Source organism: Oxyura jamaicensis, chromosome 4, assembly GCF_011077185.1.
Source record: "Oxyura jamaicensis isolate SHBP4307 breed ruddy duck chromosome 4, BPBGC_Ojam_1.0, whole genome shotgun sequence".
In the NCBI taxonomy this organism is placed as follows: Eukaryota; Metazoa; Chordata; class Aves; order Anseriformes; family Anatidae; genus Oxyura; species Oxyura jamaicensis.
The window spans coordinates 93,401,984-93,425,127 of record NC_048896.1 but is presented as its reverse complement, the minus strand read 5'-3'; the positions used below and the strand labels follow the sequence as shown (position 1 = coordinate 93,425,127).

The 23,144-nt window shown below is 59.9% G+C and overlaps 2 protein-coding genes across 3 annotated transcripts; both read left to right on the top strand.

Moving 5' to 3' along the window:
• Positions 1–3,260: 3,260 nt before the first annotated feature.
• MAVS (mitochondrial antiviral signaling protein) lies at positions 3,261–7,865 on the top strand. Its single transcript, XM_035324184.1, has 7 exons — positions 3,261–3,606; positions 4,275–4,449; positions 4,724–5,010; positions 5,210–5,765; positions 5,857–6,005; positions 6,584–7,298; positions 7,750–7,865. The coding sequence occupies exons 1-6, from the start codon at positions 3,490–3,492 to the stop codon at positions 7,202–7,204; spliced, it is 1,905 nt and encodes a 634-aa protein (XP_035180075.1). The 5' UTR covers positions 3,261–3,489; the 3' UTR covers positions 7,205–7,298; positions 7,750–7,865.
• Positions 7,866–10,747: 2,882 nt separating this feature from the next.
• On the top strand, positions 10,748–21,036 carry PANK2 (pantothenate kinase 2). Of its 2 annotated transcripts, XM_035325748.1 has the most exons (7): positions 10,748–11,065; positions 15,115–15,467; positions 16,345–16,598; positions 17,489–17,665; positions 17,906–18,029; positions 19,624–19,749; positions 20,151–21,036. In XM_035325748.1, the coding sequence occupies exons 1-7, from the start codon at positions 10,867–10,869 to the stop codon at positions 20,199–20,201; spliced, it is 1,284 nt and encodes a 427-aa protein (XP_035181639.1). In that variant the 5' UTR covers positions 10,748–10,866; the 3' UTR covers positions 20,202–21,036. The 2 variants fall into 2 exon arrangements, with proteins under 2 accessions (XP_035181639.1, XP_035181640.1); XM_035325749.1 differs by lacking the exon at positions 10,748–11,065 and having other exon boundaries at positions 15,191–15,324.
• The last annotated feature ends 2,108 nt before the right edge of the window (positions 21,037–23,144 follow it).

The following is a 23,144-nucleotide window of genomic DNA, read 5'->3' as shown; positions in this document are numbered from 1 at the left end:
GGGGTTGGGCAGCCACAGCTCCTTGGGAAAGGCCTCGGTGCCCTCACACTGAAGGATTTCTGCCTAACATTTAACCGAAATCTGCCCTTTTTCAGTTTAAAGCCATTAATACTTGTGTGTCGTGGGGGGGGGGCGCCCCCAACAAAGGGTCCCTCCCCAGCCGAGGTGCTCAGCTCCCTGAGAAGGGCAGAGGGGGGCAATCCCCTCCCTCCCCCTGCCACCACCCCACCCCGCCTTTGAGGTGGCTGGCTGCTGGGCTGCGGCCGCACGCTGCTGCCTCCTTTGGGGTTTCTCACCAAGCCACAACCCCGAGCCCTCAGGGCAGCGCCCAACCCGCTCTCCCCCCAGCCTGTATCTGTGCTCGGGGTTGCCCCCAGCTCTCAGCGCCATCCTCCCAGATGGCATCCCTTCCCTCCAGCACGTCAAACGCACGATGAACACGACAATTCCAGCTTAGCCCATCACTTAAAAAGCTCTGACCCTTCCAGCTGCTGCGCTCCGGCGAGACCAACCCGTACGCTCTGCGGTACGCAGCCTGGTTGTTTCGCTGCCTCAGCCCAGCCCCGACTGCAGCTTCGCCACAACGGGCGCCCAACCAAACCAGAACAAGCTTCGAGCGAAATAAAACCTGCAGCTTCCTCTTGCCTGATGCTTTGGGAATCCTCGGGGAGCTCCGGAGTTGTTCGGTCCCCGCTCACTACCACCGAAACTGCAAGAAAAATCGGATTTCTAACAATAATAACCCCGAATTCTGGGTTGTTGCAGGGCACCTGGAGGCACGCTGAGACCACCGCCCCTCTGAGGACGCGGCTGCACCCACACAGCAGCACCACGGGGATCGCTGGGTGGGCGAGAAACCGCAGGGTGCCTGCAGCCACCAGGCTGCGACACAAAGCACCACTGCCACCCGAGCTCTGTGCTAACCCCGTGAGCTGCCTGCGGTACAAATTAATGCTTGTTGCTAAGCGTTGGCCTTTATTTAGATGCAAAAAGAGGCAAACCTGACCAGAGCAGGGTGTGCCATGCTCTGCCCTCTCCATCCACAGCTCTCTTTCGATCTGTTTTAAACCTGGCCTTGAGTTTGGGCCCCAAACGGGGCTGAGCACCCTCCTCCAGGACCAGCTGCTGGTTGGGGTGGCTGGATGCGGCCCCGCTGCTGCCTCCGCTGTCCCCCTGCCCCCGGGATGTGTGCCACAGCTCGGGGAGATTCCCAAAATGCTGCTGCCATCTGCTGGCACCGGCCTCCCGGTGGGGCCGGGGTGATGCCAGCTATCGCCTCCTCACTCGGCATCACCGCTTTTGGGGCAAGAAGAGCGGCTTCGTTTTTTCCTCAGGATGGTTCCCTCTCTGGGAAAGGCTGAGATTGAGGGGAAAAAGGCAGGAGGAGCAGCTGCTTCATGAGGGAACCAGGCGACAGAGCAGATGCAGCCCTGCATGAAGAAAAGCAGCTCCAGCTCTACCCCAGCAACTGCTGGCAGCGATTGCTGCTGCGCTGGGCTGAACTGTGCATGCGGGGCTGCTCGGGAACGAGCCTCCCACCTCCTTGTGCAAATACATCCCACTTTTGGTCCCCAGGATAAAGGCTTCAGGCCCCCAAAGCCTCTCAGGTGAACAGACATAGAGGGAGACTTATTTATCGTGGAGGAGGCAGGAAGAACGCCAGAAATGCGTACCTGATGACAGCATGAAATGTATTACGCTAAGGATATTAAATGAGAAAGGAAGACAGTGGTAAGGAAGAGAAATGTACGAAGTTAAAGCCTCAATCTTACCTGCAGATGTCATGCTGCCGACTGAAGAAACCCCTCCTGACCTCCACCAGTTCAGAGCGCTGTTTGGAGATGGGCTTCGTGGAGAAAACGCCAGCCTGGACTCGGCGTCGCTGCCATGAAAACGCCCCCTCAAAGCCAAGCCTTTCTCCTTTATCTCATTGACATAAACCCACCCAGACCCTACAAAAAAAAAAGCCCTTAGGGATCGCCGGTTTGGGGACACCTTAACCTTATTCTAGACACTTATTGCTGGCAGGACCAGAGCTTTTCCACCCGTGCCCGTGCGCTGCAGCGTGCCCTGAGCCGGGGGAGACGTTCAGCATCCTACAAATGACGTGGGGTGCTGTGGTTTTGGCCCGGGTGCTGTCTCTGCTGTTATTTCTGGCGTTATCACGCAGAACGCAGCCGGCTGAAGGAGGCAGGGTTTGGCTGGGCGATGGTAGGGTGGTGAGATTTTGGGGTTTTAGCTGCTTAGCGCTGACCGCGCGCCCGCTGCGGGTGTCCAAACGGGGCTAAGCCTGAGCCTGGCAGGCACCGGGGTGGTTGGCTGCACTGTGAGCCAAGCTTCAGCCCGAATGTGGGCCCAGACGTGGAAAATGAAGGGTTTTGCATGTAGCTTGAGCCAAGCTTCGGCCCAAATTTGAACCCCAAGTGGGGAAAATGAAACGTTTTGATTCCACCGTGAGGCAAACTTCAGCCCAGATGTGGACCCAAACTGGGGAAAATGAAGCATTTCACCTCCATTGTGAGGCAAACTACAGCCCAAATGGGGACAAAATGTGGAAAATGAAGTGTTTTCCCTCCACCGTGATGCAAACTACAGCACAAATTTGGACCCAAACTGGGGAAAATGAAATGTTTTGCTTCCTCTCTGAGCCAAACTTCATCCCTAATGGGGACCCAAACTGGGGAAAATGAAGCATTTTGCCTCCGCCATGAGGCAAACTACAGCCCAAATGGGGACATATGTGGAAAATGAAGTGTTTTCCCTCCACCGTGAGGCAAACTTCATCCCAGATTTGGACCCAAAATGGGGAAAATGAAATGTTTTGCTTCTTCTGAGTCAAACTTCACCCCAGACGTGGACCTAAAGCCTGGAAAATGAAGTGTCTTCGCTGCCCTGTGAGGCAAGCTGCAGCCCAAATGGGGACAAAAACGTGAAACAAGAAGTGTTTTGCCCAGCCCGAGCAGGGGCCGGGGCCCTGCCGCCACATCCCCCCGGGGCTGTGGGTACAGGACGAGGGGACAAGGCGACAAGGGGACAAGGCGACAAGGGGACACGTCCCGGCCGTCCCCGTGCCCCCAACCCCACGTCCGTCCCCCCCCCCACCAGGCCCACGACCGGGCCCGGCCCCGAGGCCTCAGCCCCTCACAGCGCTCCGCCTATCAGCGCCCGCCTTTTCCTCGACGGACGGGCGATGCGACCAATGAGCGGCGCGGGAGGGGGAAAGTGGGCGGGCTTAGCGCCGGCCGGGGACGCGGCGGCGGTGGCGGGCCAGGGCCGGGGGGTTTTGAGGTACCGAAAGTGTTTTCCCGGCCCCAAATCCCCTCACAGCGGGCCCTGGAGGCCGGGCTGAGCCGGGCTTCCCTCACAGGGCTCCCCCTGTGCTGCTTCCGTGCCCAGGAGCTGCCTCTGGGTGCCCCTGCAGCCCCGGGCAGGCGTCACCAGCCGCCCTGCTCCCCTCGGCCTCTCTCTCTCGTCAGGTGCCGAGCCGGGATGGGCTTTGCGGAGGACAAGGTGTACGGCCACATCCTGAGGAACATGGACAAGTTCAAGAACATCCACGTGGCGTCGCTGGTCGATTCCCTCAGCTGCCTCACCGAAGCGGACAGGGTAACTTGGTGTTTTCCTCAGCCCTGCCAGGCCGCGACACGGGCCCACGGGGCACCTCGCCTGGTTTTATAGCACTGGTGGTCTACAGCTGCTCTATTTGCCTTTGTTTTTGTCCAGCAGAGCGAGGGAGGGGGGTTGTCCCCTTCAGCTCTGCTGTTTTGAGCCCACCCCACTCCTCCCGGGGTGCAGTGCTCGGCTCTGGGCCCAGCACGGGGAAGTGGAGCTGCTGGAGCAGGGCCGGAGGAGGCCGTGGGGGTGCTCAGGGGCTGGAGCAGCTCTGCTGTGGGGCCAGGCTGAGAGCTGGGGGCGCTGAGTCTGGGCAAGAGAAGCCCCCAGGGAGACCTCGCAGCAGCCTGCCCATATCTAAAGGGGGCTGCAGGAGGGCCGGGGAAGGACTCTTTGCCAGGGGGGCAGTGATAGGATGAGGGGTAACAGCTTTAAGCTAAAAAAGAGCAGATTTAGGTTAGACACAAAGCAGAAATCCTTCACTGTGAGGGTGGTGAGGCCCTGCCCAGGCCTCCCTGAGAAGCTGTGGCTGCCCCATCCCTGGCAGTGCCCAAAGCCAACCTGGGCTGGGGCGGCTCTGAGGTTCCTCTTCCAACCCCAACCGTTCTGTGGTTCTGTGATTCTCCTAAGGCACGCCGTGCCTCTTGGTGTTCTTTGTTCAGGATGAACTTCATACCCGAGAGGAGGTGCGTGGCAGCAATGCTACCGCCTACAAGTTTTATCAGCATGTGAAGTGCCGCCGGGGCTGGGTGACCGACCTGATCAATGCGCTGCACCAGAACAACGCGGGGCACCTGGCCGAAGAGCTGCAGCAGGTCTATGACCTCTACCAAACCTGTAAGTGGCCTCACCACGGGGCCTTGCCCCGGTGACGTGCCTGGGGACGGGAGGAGGTCCGCAGGGATCTTTGAAGATGCTCAGGTTGGCAGTGGGCCGGGTGTCTCGTCACCCCTGTCCTAAGGGGAGATGGAAACAGGAATTAAGGGGAGCTGCAGGTTTGGCCGATGCGGGGACAGAGCATGGGCGTGAGAAGGGCTGCCTCAGCCCCACACCCATCCTCTGCCTCCTCGTCTTCCCTGTGCTGCCTCAGCTTTTACCTGTACCTCCTCAGCTCCTCCGAGAGCCGCAGCTCCACCAGCTGCTCCAAATCCTGTCGCCGCCTCCTTCCCTCCCGATGCCCGGCCTGCCGCCTCCGTCAGTGCCCAGCTGCCATTTCCGGGGCCAAAACCCGCTGTGGACGCCCCGCTGGCCGATCCTCCTCGCTGCACCTCGCTCACCGGTGGCCATCCTCCTCCCCAGCGCGCTGCTGCCACCGCTGCGAGCCCAGCTGGGAGCTCAGCTGCAAGCACGGACGTTCCCAGCACCGACCTGGACGCCAGGGCCCCTGTGCAGGAGAAGGTGAGCGGGACGGGGCTGCAAGGATCCCTTTTGGAGCGGAGCGTCGGTGCTTTGGGTGCCACAAACGAGGGCAGGGTTTGCTCTTGGTCTGCGCTCCCTCCTGCTGCCCTGGGCCCCGTGTGACCACGAGGCACCCCGGTGGTCCTCGGCCAGGGTGAAATGGGGCCGCGCAGCGATTTAACAGCTCCTTTTCTTCCAGCCCCTGGAAAAAAAGAGCCCCCAGCCACCGCTGCAGCCGGTGAGCACAACCTATGATGGAGCGAGCGATGGGCACGGCGCGGAGGGGTCGCTCCCGTGCCCCGCCGAGGCTCAGCGGGTGGCAGCGGGGCTCCCCGGGGCTGCCGGCGTGGTTTTGCCGTCGGCTGCTCCCCCCGAGCAGGGCCGGGAGTGGCTGAGCCAGCGGTACCCGGTGTGCGTGGACAACGGGTGCTTCGGGAACGCCAAGCACCTGCACCGCGCCGCGCCGGGCTCGGGGCTGGGCACGGCCGTCCCGCTGAGGGACCCGGTCACCGCTCGGGGCGCGGGGCAGCCCAGGAACGAGCCCCAGGAAGACGTTTACATCTCCGCCGAGTTGCCCACGGGGTTGGCAGAGCCCCCGTGCCGGGGAGGGGCGCAGGAGAAACAGGCTGCGCTCGGTCCTGAGCACGGAGGGCCTCCGAGCAGCTTCGTGGATGTGCGCAGCCCCCTCCTCATACAGCAGCAGTTTGATGCAGAGCAGAAGCGGGTCGGGATGCTGCGAGGGCACGAAGGTGGAGGTGAGTTTCCTTCCGCAGCTGGTGGCGAGCCTCTTCCAGAGACTCGCTGAGGTCTCCGGGTTAACGCGGCGTTTTGTTCTCTCCCCGTGAGACGCTCGGATGGAAACAACCGCCCCGATCGCCGCCCCCAGAGACACTTCCCCATCCCACGACGTCTCCTGGAAGCTTCCTGTGCCAGAGAAAATGCTGCCTGCGGGGAAGGCAGCCAGCAGCACCCACTCCGTGCCAGCAGAGGAGAAAGTAGGTGACCTTTCATTGCCTCGTTCAGGTCCTTGCAATCTCCCCTGGCTGGGACTTTTTGAGCTGGGGGCGAGTTTACTTGGGGCCTTTTCCCCCGCCGCGTTCCTCTTCCTGTCCTGAAGCTGTATTTTAGGGCACGTGTGCAGGAGCTGCCCCGGCTGCTGGCTGTTGCAGTACACGCGTAGCCCCGATGGCGATCCCAGCCTGACCCCGACCTCACCGGGATGCCCCCCGCTGATTTTGTGGGGCTGAGGGCTCGAGCGGATCCCCTGGGATGTGGGGGGCAAGGACTGGCTGGACCCTTGGCTCTCGGACCCCTGGCTGTCTCACACTTTGTCAGCTTTGGAGTTTGCGATGGTTTCCCAAGGCTGGGAGGAGAAAGGGAGCCAAGATGCGCTGGTCTCTGACTCCTAATTCCCCACTGTGACTTCCAGGCCATTCCAGGGGCCACCTCCCCCCCCTCATCCCAGCCCCAGCTCGTCTCCTCTTCCTTCCTGCACCGCCCCAAACCCCAAAGGCTCCCCCAACCCTCAGCACCTCTCTGCCCCACTCTCTTCTCCTCTCGTTGTCTCCCAAAGGTGCTCCAGGCCTCCATGGCCCCTCTCCGTGGCCCAGCAGTCGGGGGAAGCTCTGTAGGCACAACCGGGAGGACGTCCTCCCGGGGGAGCTCTGCCACAAGCATCTGGGCCTCTGCCAACGGCCCGGAGGAGGACGTGGAGCTCAGCAAGCCGGGCGTCCTCCTCTCCCTGGCGGGGGATAGCCCGCAGGAAGCTGCCGGGCACAAAAGCGGCGCCGCTTCCGAGGCCACCGATCACCTCGGCTTGAGCAGCGACCCGCTCCTGGTGAGCGCGGACAGCTCAGGTCCCGGGGAAGCACCGAACGGATCCGCCTCAGGACGCTGCTCCTCAGCTCCTGCAGCGCCCGGCGGAGAAGAAGCAGGCGGAGCACGCTCCTGTTCCCCGCTGAGCTGGAGAACCGACGAGATCCGCGTGGCTCACAGCCCCAGCGCCCTGCTGGAGGCGAGCAACGACGTCCACGAGGGAGCAGGTCCCTTGGGCAGCCCTCCGGCTTCTGACTCGAGCGGCGTCCCCAGCCCTGGGGACGGCCCCGGGCTGTCCCTGCCCTACCTCGTCCCGGCTGTGGGCATCGCGCTCATCTCCGCCGTGGCGTTCCTGGTGTACGCCCGGCTGCAGAAGTAGCGGAGCGGAGAGAAGATGGGGTGCCACGGCCGGCACGTGGGAGGTTCCCAGCAGGAACTCGTCTGGCACGTTTGAACCCTGAGGAGCAGCCGGAGGGACCGCTGTTCAATCTCCTCCCAGGAGGTTTCGCTGGAAGAGGCCTCGGTCGCGTGACGCTGGTGGGTTTTGCTCTGGTCCCTCGTTTCCCGACAACCTTCCCGTCCGCCGCCTTCTCCTCCTGCACCCACGGAGAGGGTGTCGCTCGGGAGCGATCCCTCGAGCCCAGAGCCAGAGGAAATTCCTGCAAATTCTCCTCCTCGCCTTCCACCTTCGGTCCCAGAAAGGGCCCTGTCCTGCCGAGAGAGCAGTGCGAGCTGTCCCCTGCCTCAGCGCTTCGAAACATCCTCCCCTGGTCCTGCGGGATGGCACGGGGCCTGGCAGGCTGGGCGTAGCTCCCACATGCGTGCTGCAGGAAGCTTGTGCCAGGGCTGGGACCCAACTCGGCTCGACCCCACGTGCTGCAGGGGGGCCGTACCCCTGTGCTCGGGGTTATCCTGAAGGTCCAGTTCCAAATTTGGGTCCCTAATTTCCCTCCTGCCCCCACGGAGCAGCTTGGAGCGCACGGGGATCGGGCTGCAGGGCTTCCAAACGAGATAAAACCCCAAACCCAAATAAATTCCGCAGTCAATTTCCAGTAACTTACCCCTTGGGGTCCCTGCCGATGAGCTCGGGATCCCGAAATGGGGCCCGTCCGTCCCGGGGAGGGTCGGTGAGCCCCGCGGCGGGCCGAAGGGCTGCTCCCGGGGGGAGGCAGCGCCTGGTTTCTCCAGCAGCTCCTCGGAGGACATCTCTCCGTCTGAGGAACCGCGGCGATGTCCCAAAACGGGATCCCCGCGGCTGTGAGAGCCACGGGGTGCTCGGTGGGGGGGGGTTGGGAGGCACTTGTCTGCCGCAGCCCCTGTCCCCAAATTTCGAGCCACTTCCCCGGAGCTCTGCCTTGGGCTTTATTGCCCTGCTTGTGGGTTTTTGCCTTAGCCCGGAGGAGGGAGGCACAACGCGGAGCATCGTCGGACGACCCCGACTCGCCGCTGGTCCTGCCCCAGCAGAGAGGGGCTGGGGGATTTCTGTCCGAGGCTGCGGGGCCGACAGCTGCTGACGCTCGCCCTTTGCCCCAAAACGCACACCGTGCCTTCCGAAAACGACGGGCAGTAAATGAACGGAGCAGCGAGGCGTTGAGTTCGGTCTGACGGGGCTGATTTTGAGGCTGAACGTGAGCTGTTCCCTGCTCAGCACCCGTGTTTTATCTGTCGGTGGATGGGAGAGGGCTTTTTGAACGCACTTTTATGTCCTCTGCTGGGCCGGGGGATGCCGGGGACGTTCTCCCCAGCTGAAGAGAACGTGGTGACTTCCCGAAGCTCCCCGCAAGCAGGGAGAACCCGGGATTCCCTGCCAGCAGTGAGACATTTTCCTCAGCCTTAAGGAATTTCATCCACGAGCACTTTGCACACACCCGCAACCTCCCCACGAAAATGCAGCCAGCAGAAGCGAGGGGGCACACGCCTTCTCCACAGCCTTCTGCGAGATCTGGGAGATCCCAAGCCAGCAGCACCCGGACCAAGGCTCTCTTCTCGGCACCCGGCTGCAGAATTCCACCCCTGTTTCCCCAGTACTTTGTAGCGACACCTCATTCGCTCCGTATTTCCACGCTGAATCGCTCCTGGGAAGCGGCTGATTTATTTTACGGCCTCAGGCGTGGTAAAAGCACACGGTGCTCTCGGTGTCTGGCCGTTCTCAGCGTTGTTCTCACCAGCGGGTGAACCTGCGGGAGGGAACCGTGTCCTGCAAATCCTTTAAAAGAAAGAACAAGGCGTATTTTGAAATACGTAATAAAACTTTGCCGCTTCACAGATCTTCTGAGGTGTGGTGTGTTTGTAACGGGGGGGGAATCCCAGCATTTTTAGAGCCAGGAAGGGTACCCGTGGGTTTCGTGGAGGAGATGAACAGAATTCAGTCAGCTCGTTTATGTGCCTGGGGGGGCTTTACAAGCCTGCAGAACCACGGAGGCCACGAGGAAGGATCCAAACACCCGGCCTGCTAATTTTTTGGGATAAGGGGGGTTGCTCCAGTTCATGCAGCTTTCTCAGCCCGCTTGAGAAGAGCGGCGCTTTTAATTAAGACAGCTGTACGTTAATTACCTATGATTTTGCCACAAGCAGTTTCAGGCGGCTCTGTCGAGGGGGAGCTGGACCCTTCCCCTTGCTGCCTTTGGGTTTATGTCTGAGGTGGGCGCCGTGAGCAGATGTGTGCTAGGTGGGCACTACGCTGCAGGCACTTTTTCCTCCCCGGTCCAGACTTTCCGTCCGTATCAGGTCGCAGGATCTCGTGCAGAAAACGGATCCGAGCCCCTCTGGGCACCTGGGTTCGGCTCTGTGCCAGGACCAGCGGTGGCGGTTCCCCACGCGCTGAGCAGCCTGGGCCCGACCTGCAGAGAACAGTCATCGAAATCGCATCAACGTCACCGAAACCACTGCTGTGCTGGCAGGGGGGGATCCTGGGGGTGGGCACGGATGGTTTTTGGGGAGAATTAGGGAGCTTTCAGGCAGCGTGGCTGGAAAGGGCCCTTTTCTGTAGCGCTGGGTGTCCTTTCCACGCTGCCTTTTGCACAAGTGCCTCCCAGGGGCTGGGCCCTGCCCCCTTACCCCACGGTCCCGCAACGAGAACACGCCGCGCTCCGGGCCGGGAGGTTTTTAGCCCAATGAGGGCGATATTTAAACCAAAGGGTTATTTCCCTTCAGGGACGTTACGCTCTACCCTATGGGCGCCAGCCCCATCGCGCCCTTCCCGCGGTTGCCCGGGAGAACAGAATCCCAAGCAACCCTGACCCCTTCCCTCGGGCAGTTCAAGAATTCCAGAATTGGGCAAATCCCGCCGAATTCCGTAATTACCGCTTACTAATTAGCGATTAGCCCTCAGCCCGCAGCCCTCTGGGAGCGCCCCCATTTCCTGCTGCCCCCCTCATGGGACGGCCCTAGGGACGGGTAAGGATGCATGTCGTGATATATTGTGGTTATATCGTGACTTAGAAGGCAGCCGCGGGGAGAGGCATCGCTATTTGCATATGCAAATCGTATGCAAAGCAGCCCCCCCCCACGCGGCCCAGCCCAGCTGGGCCTACTGCAGTCTTCCCCTCAGCCCCCGTCTGCGTTGTCATAGTTACCCCCGGGTGTCAATCATCCGCTTTCTCCCGCCCCGACCGGGCATTCACCTCACGCCATTGGTCGATGGCCGTGCCACTCTCTTGCCGGAAGGACGCCATAGGCCAGCACCGTCTCCCCTCCCCCGCCCCTCCGCTCCCCGCGCTCTCTCCTCCTATTGGCTCCCCGCACTTGTCAGAGCGCGGCGGGCGGGCCCGCCACCCCGCCGCCTCCCAACCCTCGCCTCTCATTGGCCAAACCTCCCGTCGCTCCGCTCGGCGACGGCAGCCGATTGGCCGCCGCCTCACGGCTCCTCCCGCCCCCTTCCCTCGGGGCAGGAGCGAGCGCGGCCGGGCTCGCAGACGGGGGGGGAGGGAGGGCCGGGGCCGCTCGGCGCAGGCGCGCTGCGGGCGGCGGCTGCGGCGGTGGCTGAGGGGAGCGGCGGGGCGCGGCGGGGCGGGCGGCCCATGGGGCCGGGCCGCGCTGCGGATGGAGCCGCTACGCAACGGCGGAGGCGCGGAGGACAAGGCCCGGAGGCGGGGGACGGACGCCGGGCCCCCGAGGCGCTGGAGCAGCGGTGGTGGTGGAGGCGCGGCGGGCGCTGACAGCTCCGCGGCGGCGGCGGCGGCGGCGGCGGCCGGGCCTAGCGGGAGGCAGCGGCGGGACTCGGTCCGCAAGAACCGGCCGCGTGAGTGCGCCTCGGGGGAGGGGGGGGCGGGGCCCGAGGGAGGGGTGGGGCCTAAATGAAAGGGCGTGGCCTAGAGGAAGGGGCGGGGTCAAATGGAGGGGCGGGGCCTAAGGAGAGGCGGGGTTAAAGGGAGGGGCGGGGCCGATGGAGCGGGTTGAAGGGTGAGGGGAGGGGGCGGGGCTTGGGTGTGGGCGGGGCTTGGGTGTGGGCGGGGCCAGCGGGGTGGAGGGGGCGGGGTTGGGGGAGTGGTCAAGGAAGGGGGGCTCTGGGGGGAGGCACCGTATGGCGGGGGGGGGACGGACACAGGGGACAGGAGGGACACGGGGACAGAAGGACAGGCAGGGGACAGAGGGAACGGGGGGGGCGCAGGGGGCAGGAGGATGGCGGGGACAGAAGGACGGGGGGACACTGGCAGGGGACAGAAGGGCAGGGGGAGACACGGGGCAGGAGGGGACACAGGGCAGGGGAACAGGGGCAGGAGGACAGAAGGAAGGGGGGGGCTATGGGACAAGGGGACACAGGGGACAGCAGCCCCCAGGCAGGCAGGGAGGGCTGAAGCGGTGCCTGGTTCCCCTGGGGAGCAGGGGAGGGGAGAAGCCCCACGGCTTGGCAGGGACAGCGTGACAAGGGGCCACAAGCCATGCCCCGAGCCACGCTGCGCGGGCTGGGCACGGAACAGGCAGCAGCCCTGGTTTTGGCAGCAGCCGTGGCCGCTTTCAGCCATGCGTGGCACGGAGCTGGGTGCCTGGAGGTGCCCGGGGGTGCCCGCAGGAGGACGCAGCAGCACGGTAACACAGCTGCCTGAAGGACACCGCTGCCTGAAGGACACCACCAGCAGAGCCCGAGGCCGGGGCAGCCCGGCCTGAAAGCAGGAATCAGAATTACCGTGCGTGGCGTCGCCGAGCTGCTGCAGTCCCCGTACCGTGGGGTGCTTTCAGTGATCTTTCTCCTTTTTTCAGTGCTAAAGGCTTTTTTTTTTTGGCTGCTGGAGAAAAGGGAATTGATTCTTTGCCGCCCACACCATTGTGGCCAAAAAAAACACCCCAAAAAGCAGTTTCAAAATGCTCGCCCGCTGCAGAGCCTTCTTCCAGAAGGTTCTTCCTCTCCCCTTCCTCCGATCCAGGCTGGGGGAGGTTGCAGGAGCCATCCTGTAGCTGGCGAGGGCCGTGAAGCTCGCGTGAAGTCATTGAGGGGCCTGGGGGGGGGAGTTTCTGCTTGCTGAGGAATTAATATAGGCGGGGAGCGGAGCGCAGCAGCGGGATGTAACGAGCTGCGGTGATCGGCTTTGTCATTCAGATGCAGCAAAACCAGCTTGGGGGGTGAGTCTGGGGTGGCTGCCTCTAATGAGGTCCCGCAAAGATCCCGCCGGGAGCTGCGGGATTGCTCCGTACAGAGCTGGGAGCTTGCCTCCGCTGCGAAGGAGAGCTCAAAAATGAGGGTGGGCGCAGGCGGGGCCGTGCGTTAAGGGATGAAATCCCTTTAAACCCCTCTGCTTTGCTCTTGGGCAGTTCCTGGGAAAGGAATTCCCTTCTGGAGCTCTGGGAGTCTTCTGCGGGGTCTGCGACTGCAGGCTGGGCTGGCAGGAAGAGGAAGGGCGAGAGGCAAGGCTGAATGTGTGCAGGGCCACGTGCCGGGCACGAAACCGGCGGTGCCCAGACAGCGAGGAGCAGCAGAACGTTGCGTTTTGGAAGTTTTGGCGTCTTCTTCCAAATAAGAAGCCATGAAACTCTGGCAGCTCCTTCGCGATCCCAAACTTAAGCTTTGATTTTTTTTTTTTAAATGCCTTTTCCTGGCGTGGAATGGCGTGTGAAACGTGAATCCCCCTCTTAGAGCTGTGAGGTGAGCGGCACGTTGCATCGAACGCCGACCAACGCTGGTTTTTTCCCTTTTCCCCCCCCCCCCGCTCCACCATTTCCATAGCAGCATTACGCCATTCAAACGCGCTGACGGGTTTTTTTTTGTTGCTGTGCGCTCGGCTGAATCGTCAGTCTCCGTTGCTCCACGGGCAAAGCTTCGCAGCTTTCTCGTGGAATTGCCTCCTAACGAAGCGTCGGCCTGCAGTCCCCGCTTGTCACGGGAAGGAAACCCACCGGGGATGAATCGTTCATCGGTCGCCTCTTTCATCCTGACGCTCTGCAGCTCTGGCAACCCGAAGCTGGTGGAAGGAAGTCGGTCTGAGGAGGGTTTTTATTTACGCCCACCGGATTTTTAAGGTGATCGACGCGCCAAAAACCTTCCCTTTCCCTGCCCCCTGCAGCTCGCAGCCTGACTCCAGCAGGGGTTTGAGGACGGGGCGGGGGCAGAGAAGGGAGGGATTCAGCTCCCGCTGCGTCTGGGGGGGCTGGGAGCTCCCCACGTCGTTCGCAGACCGGATCCAGAGATCCGCCCACTGGAAGAAGACGTTTGAGACAGAAAGCCACACGTGAGCTGTGCGCGTGAAAATGCGCTTGCAGGGCTGCTTTGTGCAGCGCCTGTGCTAAGGGAGGAAAGCTTTCGTCGGGCCAAAAGAAGGAGAATTTAGGTCTGGGGAAGAAAATCGCTTTGAAGAGGCTTGGCACCTGCTTTAGCTCCTGCTGGGGAGGCCAGGCCGTGTGCCTGCCCTGCTGCGCCTCGTTCGCACCCCCAGCGCTCTTCGTGCGGTGTTTTTGTTGTTCTGGTTTTATTTTGAAGCTTCTCCCCCGGGGCTGGTTTTATTTTGAAGCTTCTCCCCCGGGGCTGGCAGCGGCGCTGGCGGCTGTCGGTGCTGCAGAGCTGGGAACAGGCACGCAGGCCCCGAGGAGAGCGGCTCCTGCCGTGGGAAGCGGATTTCCTGCCTTTCTTTGACACACCACCGAGAGGCAAACCGCTTCCCGGAAGGTGCCGGGCGAGGGCAGAGCCTGCAGGTCCAAAATTGGGCCCGGAGAGCTGGCCCCGACTGCAGTAGATGCTGGAGAAACGGGTGTTTGGGGAGAAACAGCAGCTGGTGGTGGCGCCCCGCCAGGAGAGCGGCCTCATCCCGAAGCTGCTGGAGGTGTGCGTCCTGCAGGTCCCCCGAGGAGAGCGGGACTGAAAAGTGCTGTGCAGGGAGCCCTTGGGCTGCTCCTGCCGTCTCTCCCCGTCGGACAGCGATTCTCTCTCGTTCATTTTTGTGCCTGCTCTTGTTTGAACAAAGGGAGAGCGACTGGGATGTGGCCGCGCTTCCCCAGATAGACCTCGCGTCTCCTTTCATCTCCCTTCTTACAGGACACCGAGGTTTTTTTTCCTTTCCCGGAGCAGTGAGGGTTTCATCCTGCTGCCTCAAGCGCGTGGCTGCATTTTCTCTTTGCTCAGGATCCCCCGTATCTCTGCAGCTCTCGCCCAGCCTTCAGCTCGCTCACAGCAGTATGAATCCGTTGCGGTTCCCCGCTCTCATCGCAGGTTCCATCGGGTCGGGGTTTTCTCTCGATCTCCAAGAAGCTCATTACCTAACGCAGCTGTCAACGGCGCTGGGCCTGCCACCAGTGCGTGTTTTGCGCCGGGGGAGGAATCTGACTAATAAAATAATCCCGTTAGACGTTTGTTTTGGCCTCCCCGGGGCATCTTAGATTCCTCGTCTCCCTCGGCGTTCCGCGCTGTAATTAGTTACCGCTTGTGCGTCGCTTTGATGTAGCAGCACCCGAATTAGCCTCGGCTCTGGCTCTGGCTCAGGACTTGGTGGAAAGAAGTAGCTGGGGATTAAAATCGGAGCGGCGCCCGGCCGGTGCGCGGCTGCTGCCCGACCTGGGCAGGGTCTTCGGGGCGCTTTGTGGCGCTGCTGCGGGTATTGGGAGGGTTGCGCGGGAGGTTCGGGGGGCTCCTGAGCACCAGGTGCCTCAGAGGAGGAGTTAGCTGAGGGAGAGCCCAGGGCCACGTTCAGTCAAAGAAAGACCCCGCAATTTCTTACTTTCCACTGATTTGGATAGCTCGAATGGGGCTGCGTTGTGGGGTCCTCAGAGAACTGCGCGGATCGGTTCAGGCTGTGAGGAGTTTGCTGGCACTTGCCTGTTACATATCCCCTTCCTTGCTCTCTTTTTTTTTCCTCCCCTCTCCAGTCTTCCCTTGGTTCGGCCTGGACATCGGGGGCACCTTGGTCAAACTGGTGTACTTTGAACCGAAGGACATCACCGCCGAAGAGGAGAAGGAAGAAGTGGAAAATCTCAAAAGCATCCGGAAGTACCTGACCTCCAACGTAGCCTACGGATCCACAGGCATTCGGGATGTGCACCTAGAGCTAAGGGACCTTACCCTGTGTGGACGTAAAGGCAATCTGCACTTTATACGCTTTCCTACTCATGACATGCCTGCTTTTATTCAAATGGGAAGCGAAAAGCACTTCTCGAGCCTCCATACTACCTTATGTGCCACGGGAGGTGGAGCGTACAAATTTGAGCAGGACTTTCGCACAGTAGGCATTTTTGGCTTCTATACACACTTAGGATCTGCTAGCGAAACCCTGTTTGAGCTTCGAGCTAGGAATGCTTCCAGCCTTGCCCTGCAGACCCTAAACCCCTCTAAAGCAGCTTCGGAAGAGCGCGCTTGATTCAAATCCAACTTAGCTCAGGGAACAGCACGCGGAGTCACGTTGACGTCCCTAAATTATGAGCCCGTTCTTCCCTGAGAGCGCATGCAGCCTTCCCGCAGCCCCGATGCGACGCGCTGACTGCCGGGCTGCGTGCTCCTACAAGCCTTGCTCCGCGTTTGTTAGTTGGGGTTGCGCTGATCTCCGTATCCTCGCTGCTCCCTGTTCACATCCCTATTTTTTGTCGTACCGTTCCCTCGCTCGTGGGGTTTCGCGCCCAACGCGTTCCTCGGCTGGTTGAGGTTCAGCCCAGTTGGGTGGGGAATGAACCGAAAGGAGGTCGGGGGGGGGTTGACATCGTCGTGTGGCTTCGGTGTAAGACCGAAGCGTGTTAAGTACGTGGGTGCTAAAGGCTTTGTTTAACCAACCCTGGAAAAATGTACCAGAGAGGGGTTTTGTGCGCTGCAGGCAGTGACATCAGCGGAAAACAATCTCAGAACTCATTTTTTTTGAGCAGTTGAGCCCCTTTTCATTTTTTTTTCCATTTCCTGCGAGTCCCTCAGAGTCCTGAACCCCTGGGAATTCGATGGGATCCTCTCTGTTTCCAAATCCGACTCGGATGACGTGTTTCCCCCTTCCTTCCTGCACGCGTGCTTCGCGCCAGGGTAGCGAGCCGCCCGTGCCGGGGGGCACGCGGCCCTCCCGTCCTTCACGTCCCTCGCTCCTTGAACATCCTAATTTCTTTTTCTTTCCCCTCCGCCAGATGGGTGACCTTCAGCTCCGCAAGCTCGACGAGCTCGATTGCCTTATTAAAGGAGTTCTGTACATCGACTCGGTCGGCTTCAACGGCCGCTCGGAGTGCTACTACTTCGAAAACCCGACGGACGCTGAGCGGTGCCAGAAGCTCCCGTTCGCCTTGGAGAACCCCTACCCTCTCCTCCTGGTCAACATCGGCTCGGGGGTCAGCATTTTGGCCGTCTACTCGAAAGAGAACTACAAACGGGTAACGGGCACCAGGTGAGTGCGGTGAAGGGGGGAGGGAGTCGTATTTGAGGCTGCGCAACGTCTTCCTGCGTTGCCGATGGCGTTTCCAGGTGCTGAATTCGACGCCAGCCTCCGGCGGTCCCTTGTGAAGATCCCTCCTGGAAGAGGGAATCTGGATGTCGTGTTTCAGTCTCCCTGCTGCAACTTGTGTCCTTAGAAGCCGTTTTTTTTCGTTACCCTGCTGCAGGAATTAAACCTTTTATTTAGCAGGGATCCCACGTGTTGGCACTGCCCCAAACCTGCGACCATAGCAGCAGAGATTTGAATCCAGACCCTTGCAGGGCGCCTCGTTTTGGCGAAGGGATGCTGGAACAACCATTGCTGGACTGCTGCAGCTGCTCTTCTTGGAGACGGGACTCGTGGTGCCAGCCAGAGAGCTCCGTGGCTTCAAGCTTTGCCTGAATTCCTTGAAAATGAGCGATAATAACAATACCAAAAACCCCGCAGCACAGATCCTACCCCTGCCAGACATGGTTAATGGCCTGTTAGCACAGGAACGTGCACAGGACGTAGTTTTTTTTCCAGAGTTTTGCTTAGCTGTCCCTTAATGCTCCACGAACCCCTCAGGACCAGTATTTATTTTGGGATCAGCTTCTCGGAGCGCTGGGAAGAAGGTGGATATTTGTGAAACGGGGAAACTTATTGAGGAACGTGCCCTCGGCAGAAGGCTGTGAGGGCATGGGGCTCCTCACAGGCTGCGGGTTGCTGAGAAGGAGCAGATTGAAAGAGAAGAGCTCCTTGTTCGAGATGATTCTCACCCAAAAGAGAAGCAGCAGGAGGGACGGGGCAGATGGCACGAGCCCTCTCCTCCCGTGCCCCTTCAGGAGCCAGGTGGGTGACTCGCGTTCTCCTTTACGTCGCAGTCTCGGAGGGGGAACCTTTTTCGGTCTCTGCTGCCTTCTCACCGGTTGCTCCACCTTCGAAGAAGCCCTGGAGATGGCGTCCCACGGGGACAGCACCAAAGTGGACAAACTGGTGCGGGACATCTACGGCGGAGACTACGAGCGCTTCGGGTTGCCGGGCTGGGCCGTGGCGTCCAGGTAATGGCTTGGGGGTGGGTTTTTTTTTTTTTCCAAAGTTGTGCAGTGATGCACAACGGGCCTTGCGTGGCTTAGGAGAGCCGCACTCCTCCTGCTGTTGTTACACCAGGCGTCCAGGACTGACCGTGCTGCTTTTTAAAGCCAGAAACGCTTCCAAACGAATTGTTTAACTTAGCGATTCCCTTTCCCTTCTGCAGCTCCGGTGCAGCCAGGCCTTTAACCCTAAGCCTTTCTTCGCAGCTTTGGGAACATGATGAGCAAGGAGAAGCGGGAGTCTGTCAGCAAGGAGGACCTCGCGAAGGCCACCCTGATAACCATCACTAACAACATCGGCTCCATCGCCCGGATGTGCGCCCTCAATGAGGTACGGAGGGAAAACCCATCTCACTGCTCCCCTGAGGCATCACTTCCATGCTGCTGCTGTGCCGTGCCTCTTCCCCGGCACACGCCTCAGCAGCTGTGTCCGTTCCCGTGTTTCTGGGTGTTCACTGAGGTGCAATCCGCTCTTTTTGGCTTCTTCAGTGAATTCTGTTCTTGCCCGCCCGTGTACCTGGGGCTCCCCAGGTTATTTTTACCTCCTTGCCCCGCTCAAGCACCACCGCTTCCACGGCCGCCACCGCATCTTTGTGCTTTCAGCTTCTTTACAGTGCTGCCTTGTTGCGTTCATGTCAAGCAGCATTGTACAGGGCTATGAAAGAGCAGAGGCGTGCTCTTCGCTCGGCTTGGAGCGTTCTCCTCACCTGCTGGCAAGCCTTCTTCATCATCGTTTACTGCTAAAGCTGTGCGAGGTGTCTCACGCGTCGTCGTGCCCACAGAGCTCCGGCCGGTTCCTCGCTTTGCCAGCCCGTCGGGTAACAAAGAGAAGATGCTCAGCAGTTAGAGCAAAGCGTTCATGAACGTGTGGGGGTGGGAGGAAGAGCCAGAGAAGAAGAATATGAGTGAAGGAGCAGCTGGGATGTGTCCCCGATTCCTCAGTAAGTGCAGGAACTGAAAACAGGGGAACAAGAAAGCTTCCCTTCATCCCTCGGCACCAGAGAACCATTCCATGAGTGAAAAGTTGGCCTGAAAATCTGCTTTCAATCTGAACTGGGCCGGTCTTTTCCTTCTGTTCAGAATCGTGCTGGGGATGGGTCCCTAGGTATTTTCTCAGGTTGGCAGCAGAGAGCTCCTCAGCTTTCCTGGTGGTGAGTCAAAGGCCAGAGGTGGGGGCAGAGAGAGGAGACGGCACGCGCCGAACAGCGCTTGGAAGCAGTTCAGGGATCTGATAGCAAAACCCCAATGATTCTGGTGAAATCCCAAAGCCGGAGAAGCTGTCGTTACACAGCCGTGGTTTTCTGGGTGGTGCAGGAGAGTCTGAAAAAGAGCCAGGCTCAAAATGCCTGGGCTGGCACTGCTTTTTGATGGAAACATGCTTCTGCAGGTCCGGCTCAGCCCTTTCAGCACGGTCACTTTGTCCTTTTCCTCTCTTCCCCGTGCAGTTTGACCCTTCCAGCGCGCCCTTTTTGATCTCGGGTTGCTCTTTCGAGCTGTCCCTGGCTGCTGCAAGAGCCCAGGCTGACCTTGCTGTTGTTTGTGGCCTGCAGACGGCCTCTCCTGCGTCCGGCTTTAAAATTCTAAATCCCGAAAGCTGCAGAAGCATCCTGACTCTGCTCTCTGGGGCTCCCGCCCCAAGCCACCACGGCTGCTTCGCTCCTCAGCTGCCAGGAGCGGGCTTTTGGGGCGACGTAAAGCTTCTCTGCGTTTAATGGGGAATTAAATGTGGAGCAGCGACTTTGGGTCTGCTTTCAGCCGCTTGGTTCGCGTTAAGTCCCACTGCAAAAAGGATTTGAAAAGCTACACGTGGCCTTCTTAGAAAGCACTGTACATCTTCTGACTCTCAGGTGGGGCTTTCATTGTTGCAAGCAGAAAATGAAAAACACAGCCTTAGCACTGCAACCTTTCTTTCCTCGTGCTTGCAGAACATCAACCGAGTGGTTTTCGTTGGCAATTTCCTGCGGATCAATACGATCTCCATGAGGCTTCTGGCGTATGCCTTGGACTACTGGTCGAAGGGACAGCTGAAAGCTCTCTTCTTGGAGCACGAGGTGAAGTGACACTTCAGCTTTATTTTCTCTCTTAGCGAAACTCAGGTCCTTGAGCGCTCCGGGAGCTGTCCTGAGGAGTTTGCAGGATCACAGCAAACACGCAGGTTGCTCTAGTCACTGCAGTGAGAATGGGTCGCTGCCAGGCTCGTGCTTGCTTGGGGACTTGAATTTTTCTAAGACCGTTTCCATTACTGGCACTGCAGATGGCTCCCTGCAGCTCTGCTGTCCCACGTAGCTAATAGAATCCGAATCCACTTCATGATGCACTTCTGTCTAGTCATTTCTTCCACCACCCGTTGGGAGTTTTTAAGATTTCACTGTTTAATCTTTCATCCTGTTATTTTTCCTCTCGTATCAGGTGCAGGTTTGGGCTGTTAATGGGTGCTCCTTTCTGCTTGCAGGGGTATTTTGGTGCCGTCGGTGCTCTTCTGGAACTCCTGGATTCAGCCTGACTCCGTGCAGCCTCCGGACCTTGGCCCTACGGAGTCGGGGCGCTCCCGGGGTCTCGATGCCCGCGTTCAGCTTCAGAGCAGGCGCTCGGTGACTCATTGAACTGGCTGTGTGATCCTGTCGGAGAGGGAAGGACTGCTGCCTGCCTCTGCAACCAGTTCTCGTTACGCTATCAATCCTGCGTACCGGGGGCAGGACCGTCAGCGCAGCCCTGGCACGTAAAACCCGTGAGGACCACTCCGGTCTGCTCCGAAGCCCGCAGCGGCCTGTCAGACACCTGGCAGCAGGGCTTCATTTCTGTCAGCACAGGTCCTTACCTTCCTGTAGGGATTATTAGAGCCAAAAGGGAGGGCGAAAATCCCGTGTCTTGGCTACCCGAATGTGCCGAGGTCGGTTCCGCTTGCTGCCTGTGACACTTGGTGTCGCGGTGTTGGCGTCGTGTTAGGAGCGTCTGAGCCTGTGACCTTGAGCTGTGCTAAAAGCAGCTGTGAAGGTGAACTGGGTTTCTTTTCCTTTCCTTCCTCTGGTGTCAGACTTGGCCGCATATAACGATACCAAAGATGCTTTTCTTTCAGTCACCCTTGGCATCCTCTCCGTAACGCTCCGTTTCATGCTCGTTAATTGCTGAACTGCTGTAGTCTGGGGGGAAAGCTGTTCTTCCCTTACACAAGGTGTTTTCTGTTTTCTCCGTGCGCGCAGTCTTGTGTACAGCCTGGGAAGGGGCTGGTACAGCCTGGGAAGCAGCCCGCTGCACTTCGGACCCTCTAAAGATTCGGCCCTTCCAGGCTGGGAATCCGGAGGTAGCTTACCAAATAAACGAGCTCTCAGAAGAGCGGAGATGCTGGTAACCAGTTTAAAACAGACCAACTGCACGCACGCAGCTGGTAACCGATCCTAACCGATCCTCCCTCCTTGTTCCTCTGCTTTGCCTTGCCTTTTTTTTTTTTAGAAATTCTTCCCACTCTTGGGTGTTGAGCTCTAAAAGGAGCGGGATCCCTGGTGAGAAGGGCGTTGTTGGCGTTCTCACCGCGAGCTTTACTTGTCCCGGTGTAACCCGAGGCAGGCGGTGTGAACAAGCTGCTTTTCCGGAGCGCCCTCAGCACCTCGCCTTGCTGCTGGCAGTTACCCGCAGGCGCTGCTTCAGCGCGTTCTCCGCAGCGTGCTGCTTTGGCTTCCCAGCTCCGTAGGTGCCAAAAGCGCCCAGCCTCCGTCCGGGAGCCAGCCGAGGGCTCCCGTTGCCCCGAATGCCCCCATCATCCCCACCGGCCGCGTCCCTCGAAGGCCTGGTTTCTTTTCGGAGAGGTTTGTTTTCAGCTCCGGTCCTGCTGTGGACATCTGGAGTAGTCCCAGCGCCGTGCAGTTGGGTGACCAGGGCTGCGCCGCGAAGCGCGTCCGTCCCGTGAGCTCTCGCTGCAGCCCCAGCGCTCTGCAGCTGGCTGGGCTCATTGCGTGGCACCTGCGTCTCGTTTGGGGCTGGAAAGGGAAGAAATGGTCCATTCAGATGTGTTTTTTCCTAGATTAGATCCTGCGTGAGGCTGCTCTAAAGCCCGTCACGTCAGCTGTGCTGGGAGGAGCGTGCCAGACAGCATGGAACAAAGCTCGAGGGGCCTGGAACTTCCTGAGCACATCCCATCATTAAGGGAAGAAAGGGGGTGGGGAGGGAAGGAGAGAAAAATGGGCTTTTGGAAGCTTTCTGAAGCATGCCCGTGCCCAGAGCCTGCTTACCTCCTGCAAGGAAGGCCTGGGGGGGCTTAGCAGGCAGAATTGGCCCCGGGGCTTTTCCAGAGCCCCCTTGGGCACGGGCAGGGCACCTCTGGGTGCAGAGGGGAATCCTTGTGGGACGTGGAAGGGGGCTGATGTCTCCAGTAGCAGCCCTGGGGAGCTGAGGGAAGGCAGAAGCTGCCATGAAATGATTTGGGGACGCGGGGGGAAGCTGCCAAGAGAGGAGGAACCTCGGCGGTGCCCCCGCATCCCGGTGTGAAACGAGATCCTGCCCTGGCACGCATCGAGGTGCCAGGCTCACGTCCCTGATGCCGCCCATGGGTTTGTGGTAGCTCCCGCAGCTGCGTGCTCTGCCGTCTGGCGCCCAGAGCCCTGCTGTGTTGTGTGCGTTCTTTTGTAAATCTTTTTTCTTGGAATAAAACATTTCAGTTATTTTTGTATACGCGAACCTCCCGTTGGCTTCTCTGGTCTTCTTCCCAGCTGCGGAGCGTCGGGGTCGTGCGGGGGAGGTGAGCGCAGCGCGTCCCTCGGCGTTCAGCTGATGGTGGCAGCTCATTAAAACGAACCACCAGCAAGCCTTAATTACTCCTTGCTCCGCAGGCGTCCCGCTCTCCAGAAATCGGTCGCATTTGAGCGTGGTGACGGAGGGGAGCAGAATCCTGCCTGGTGCTCGGAGCGAGGATCCCCCCAGGAGCTGGGTTCCCCAGCACCCATCCTGCCTGCCAGCACCAGGGGGCAGCAGCCGTTTGTGCTGGGCAGGGGCAGGACGGGACAGCAGGTACCGACCGCCCCCACACCGCCTCCCGCGGGGCTGGGGACCCCTGGGTGCCCCCAGTGGGGGCTGCAGAAACCGGGGAGGGGTCCCCTGGGGCTGGGGGCGCAGGGACCCGGCCCTTTGCTTCGTCCTTGCCGTGCCACCGGGGGCCCACGGCACCAAAACGAACCAAATCCCACCAAACACAGCAAAAATCCCTCTCGGTGTGAGACTGGGGCTGGGCTCAGCCCCAGCCCCCCCCCAGGTGCCATTTCCCACCCCCTCCCGACACCAACAGCCCCGCTTCCAAAACCTGCTTTTATTTACATTTCAAGTCAAATCACATGCAAAAACCGGTGTTGTTTTTCCTCGTTTTCCTTAAGAATAGTGTGATTAGCAAAAAAGACGCATTAGGATTTTAAAATAGCAATTAAATATACAAAAATAGAGCTTACAAAAAAAAAAAATG

Excerpts from the sequence above, each read along its gene's own strand:
- MAVS (XM_035324184.1), top strand. The coding sequence starts at position 3,490 with ATGGGCTTTGCGGAGGACAAGGTGTACGGCCACATCCTGAGGAACATG. Across the intron at positions 5,766-5,856 it reads GCGAGGGCACGAAGGTGGAG|ACGCTCGGATGGAAACAACC; the intron begins GTGAGTTTCCTT and ends TCTCCCCGTGAG. Across the intron at positions 6,006-6,583 it reads CCGTGCCAGCAGAGGAGAAA|GTGCTCCAGGCCTCCATGGC; the intron begins GTAGGTGACCTT and ends TGTCTCCCAAAG.
- PANK2 (XM_035325748.1), top strand. The coding sequence starts at position 10,867 with ATGGAGCCGCTACGCAACGGCGGAGGCGCGGAGGACAAGGCCCGGAGG. Across the intron at positions 11,066-15,114 it reads GGTCCGCAAGAACCGGCCGC|TCTTCCCTTGGTTCGGCCTG; the intron begins GTGAGTGCGCCT and ends TCCCCTCTCCAG. Across the intron at positions 15,468-16,344 it reads TTGAGCAGGACTTTCGCACA|ATGGGTGACCTTCAGCTCCG; the intron begins GTAGGCATTTTT and ends CCCCTCCGCCAG.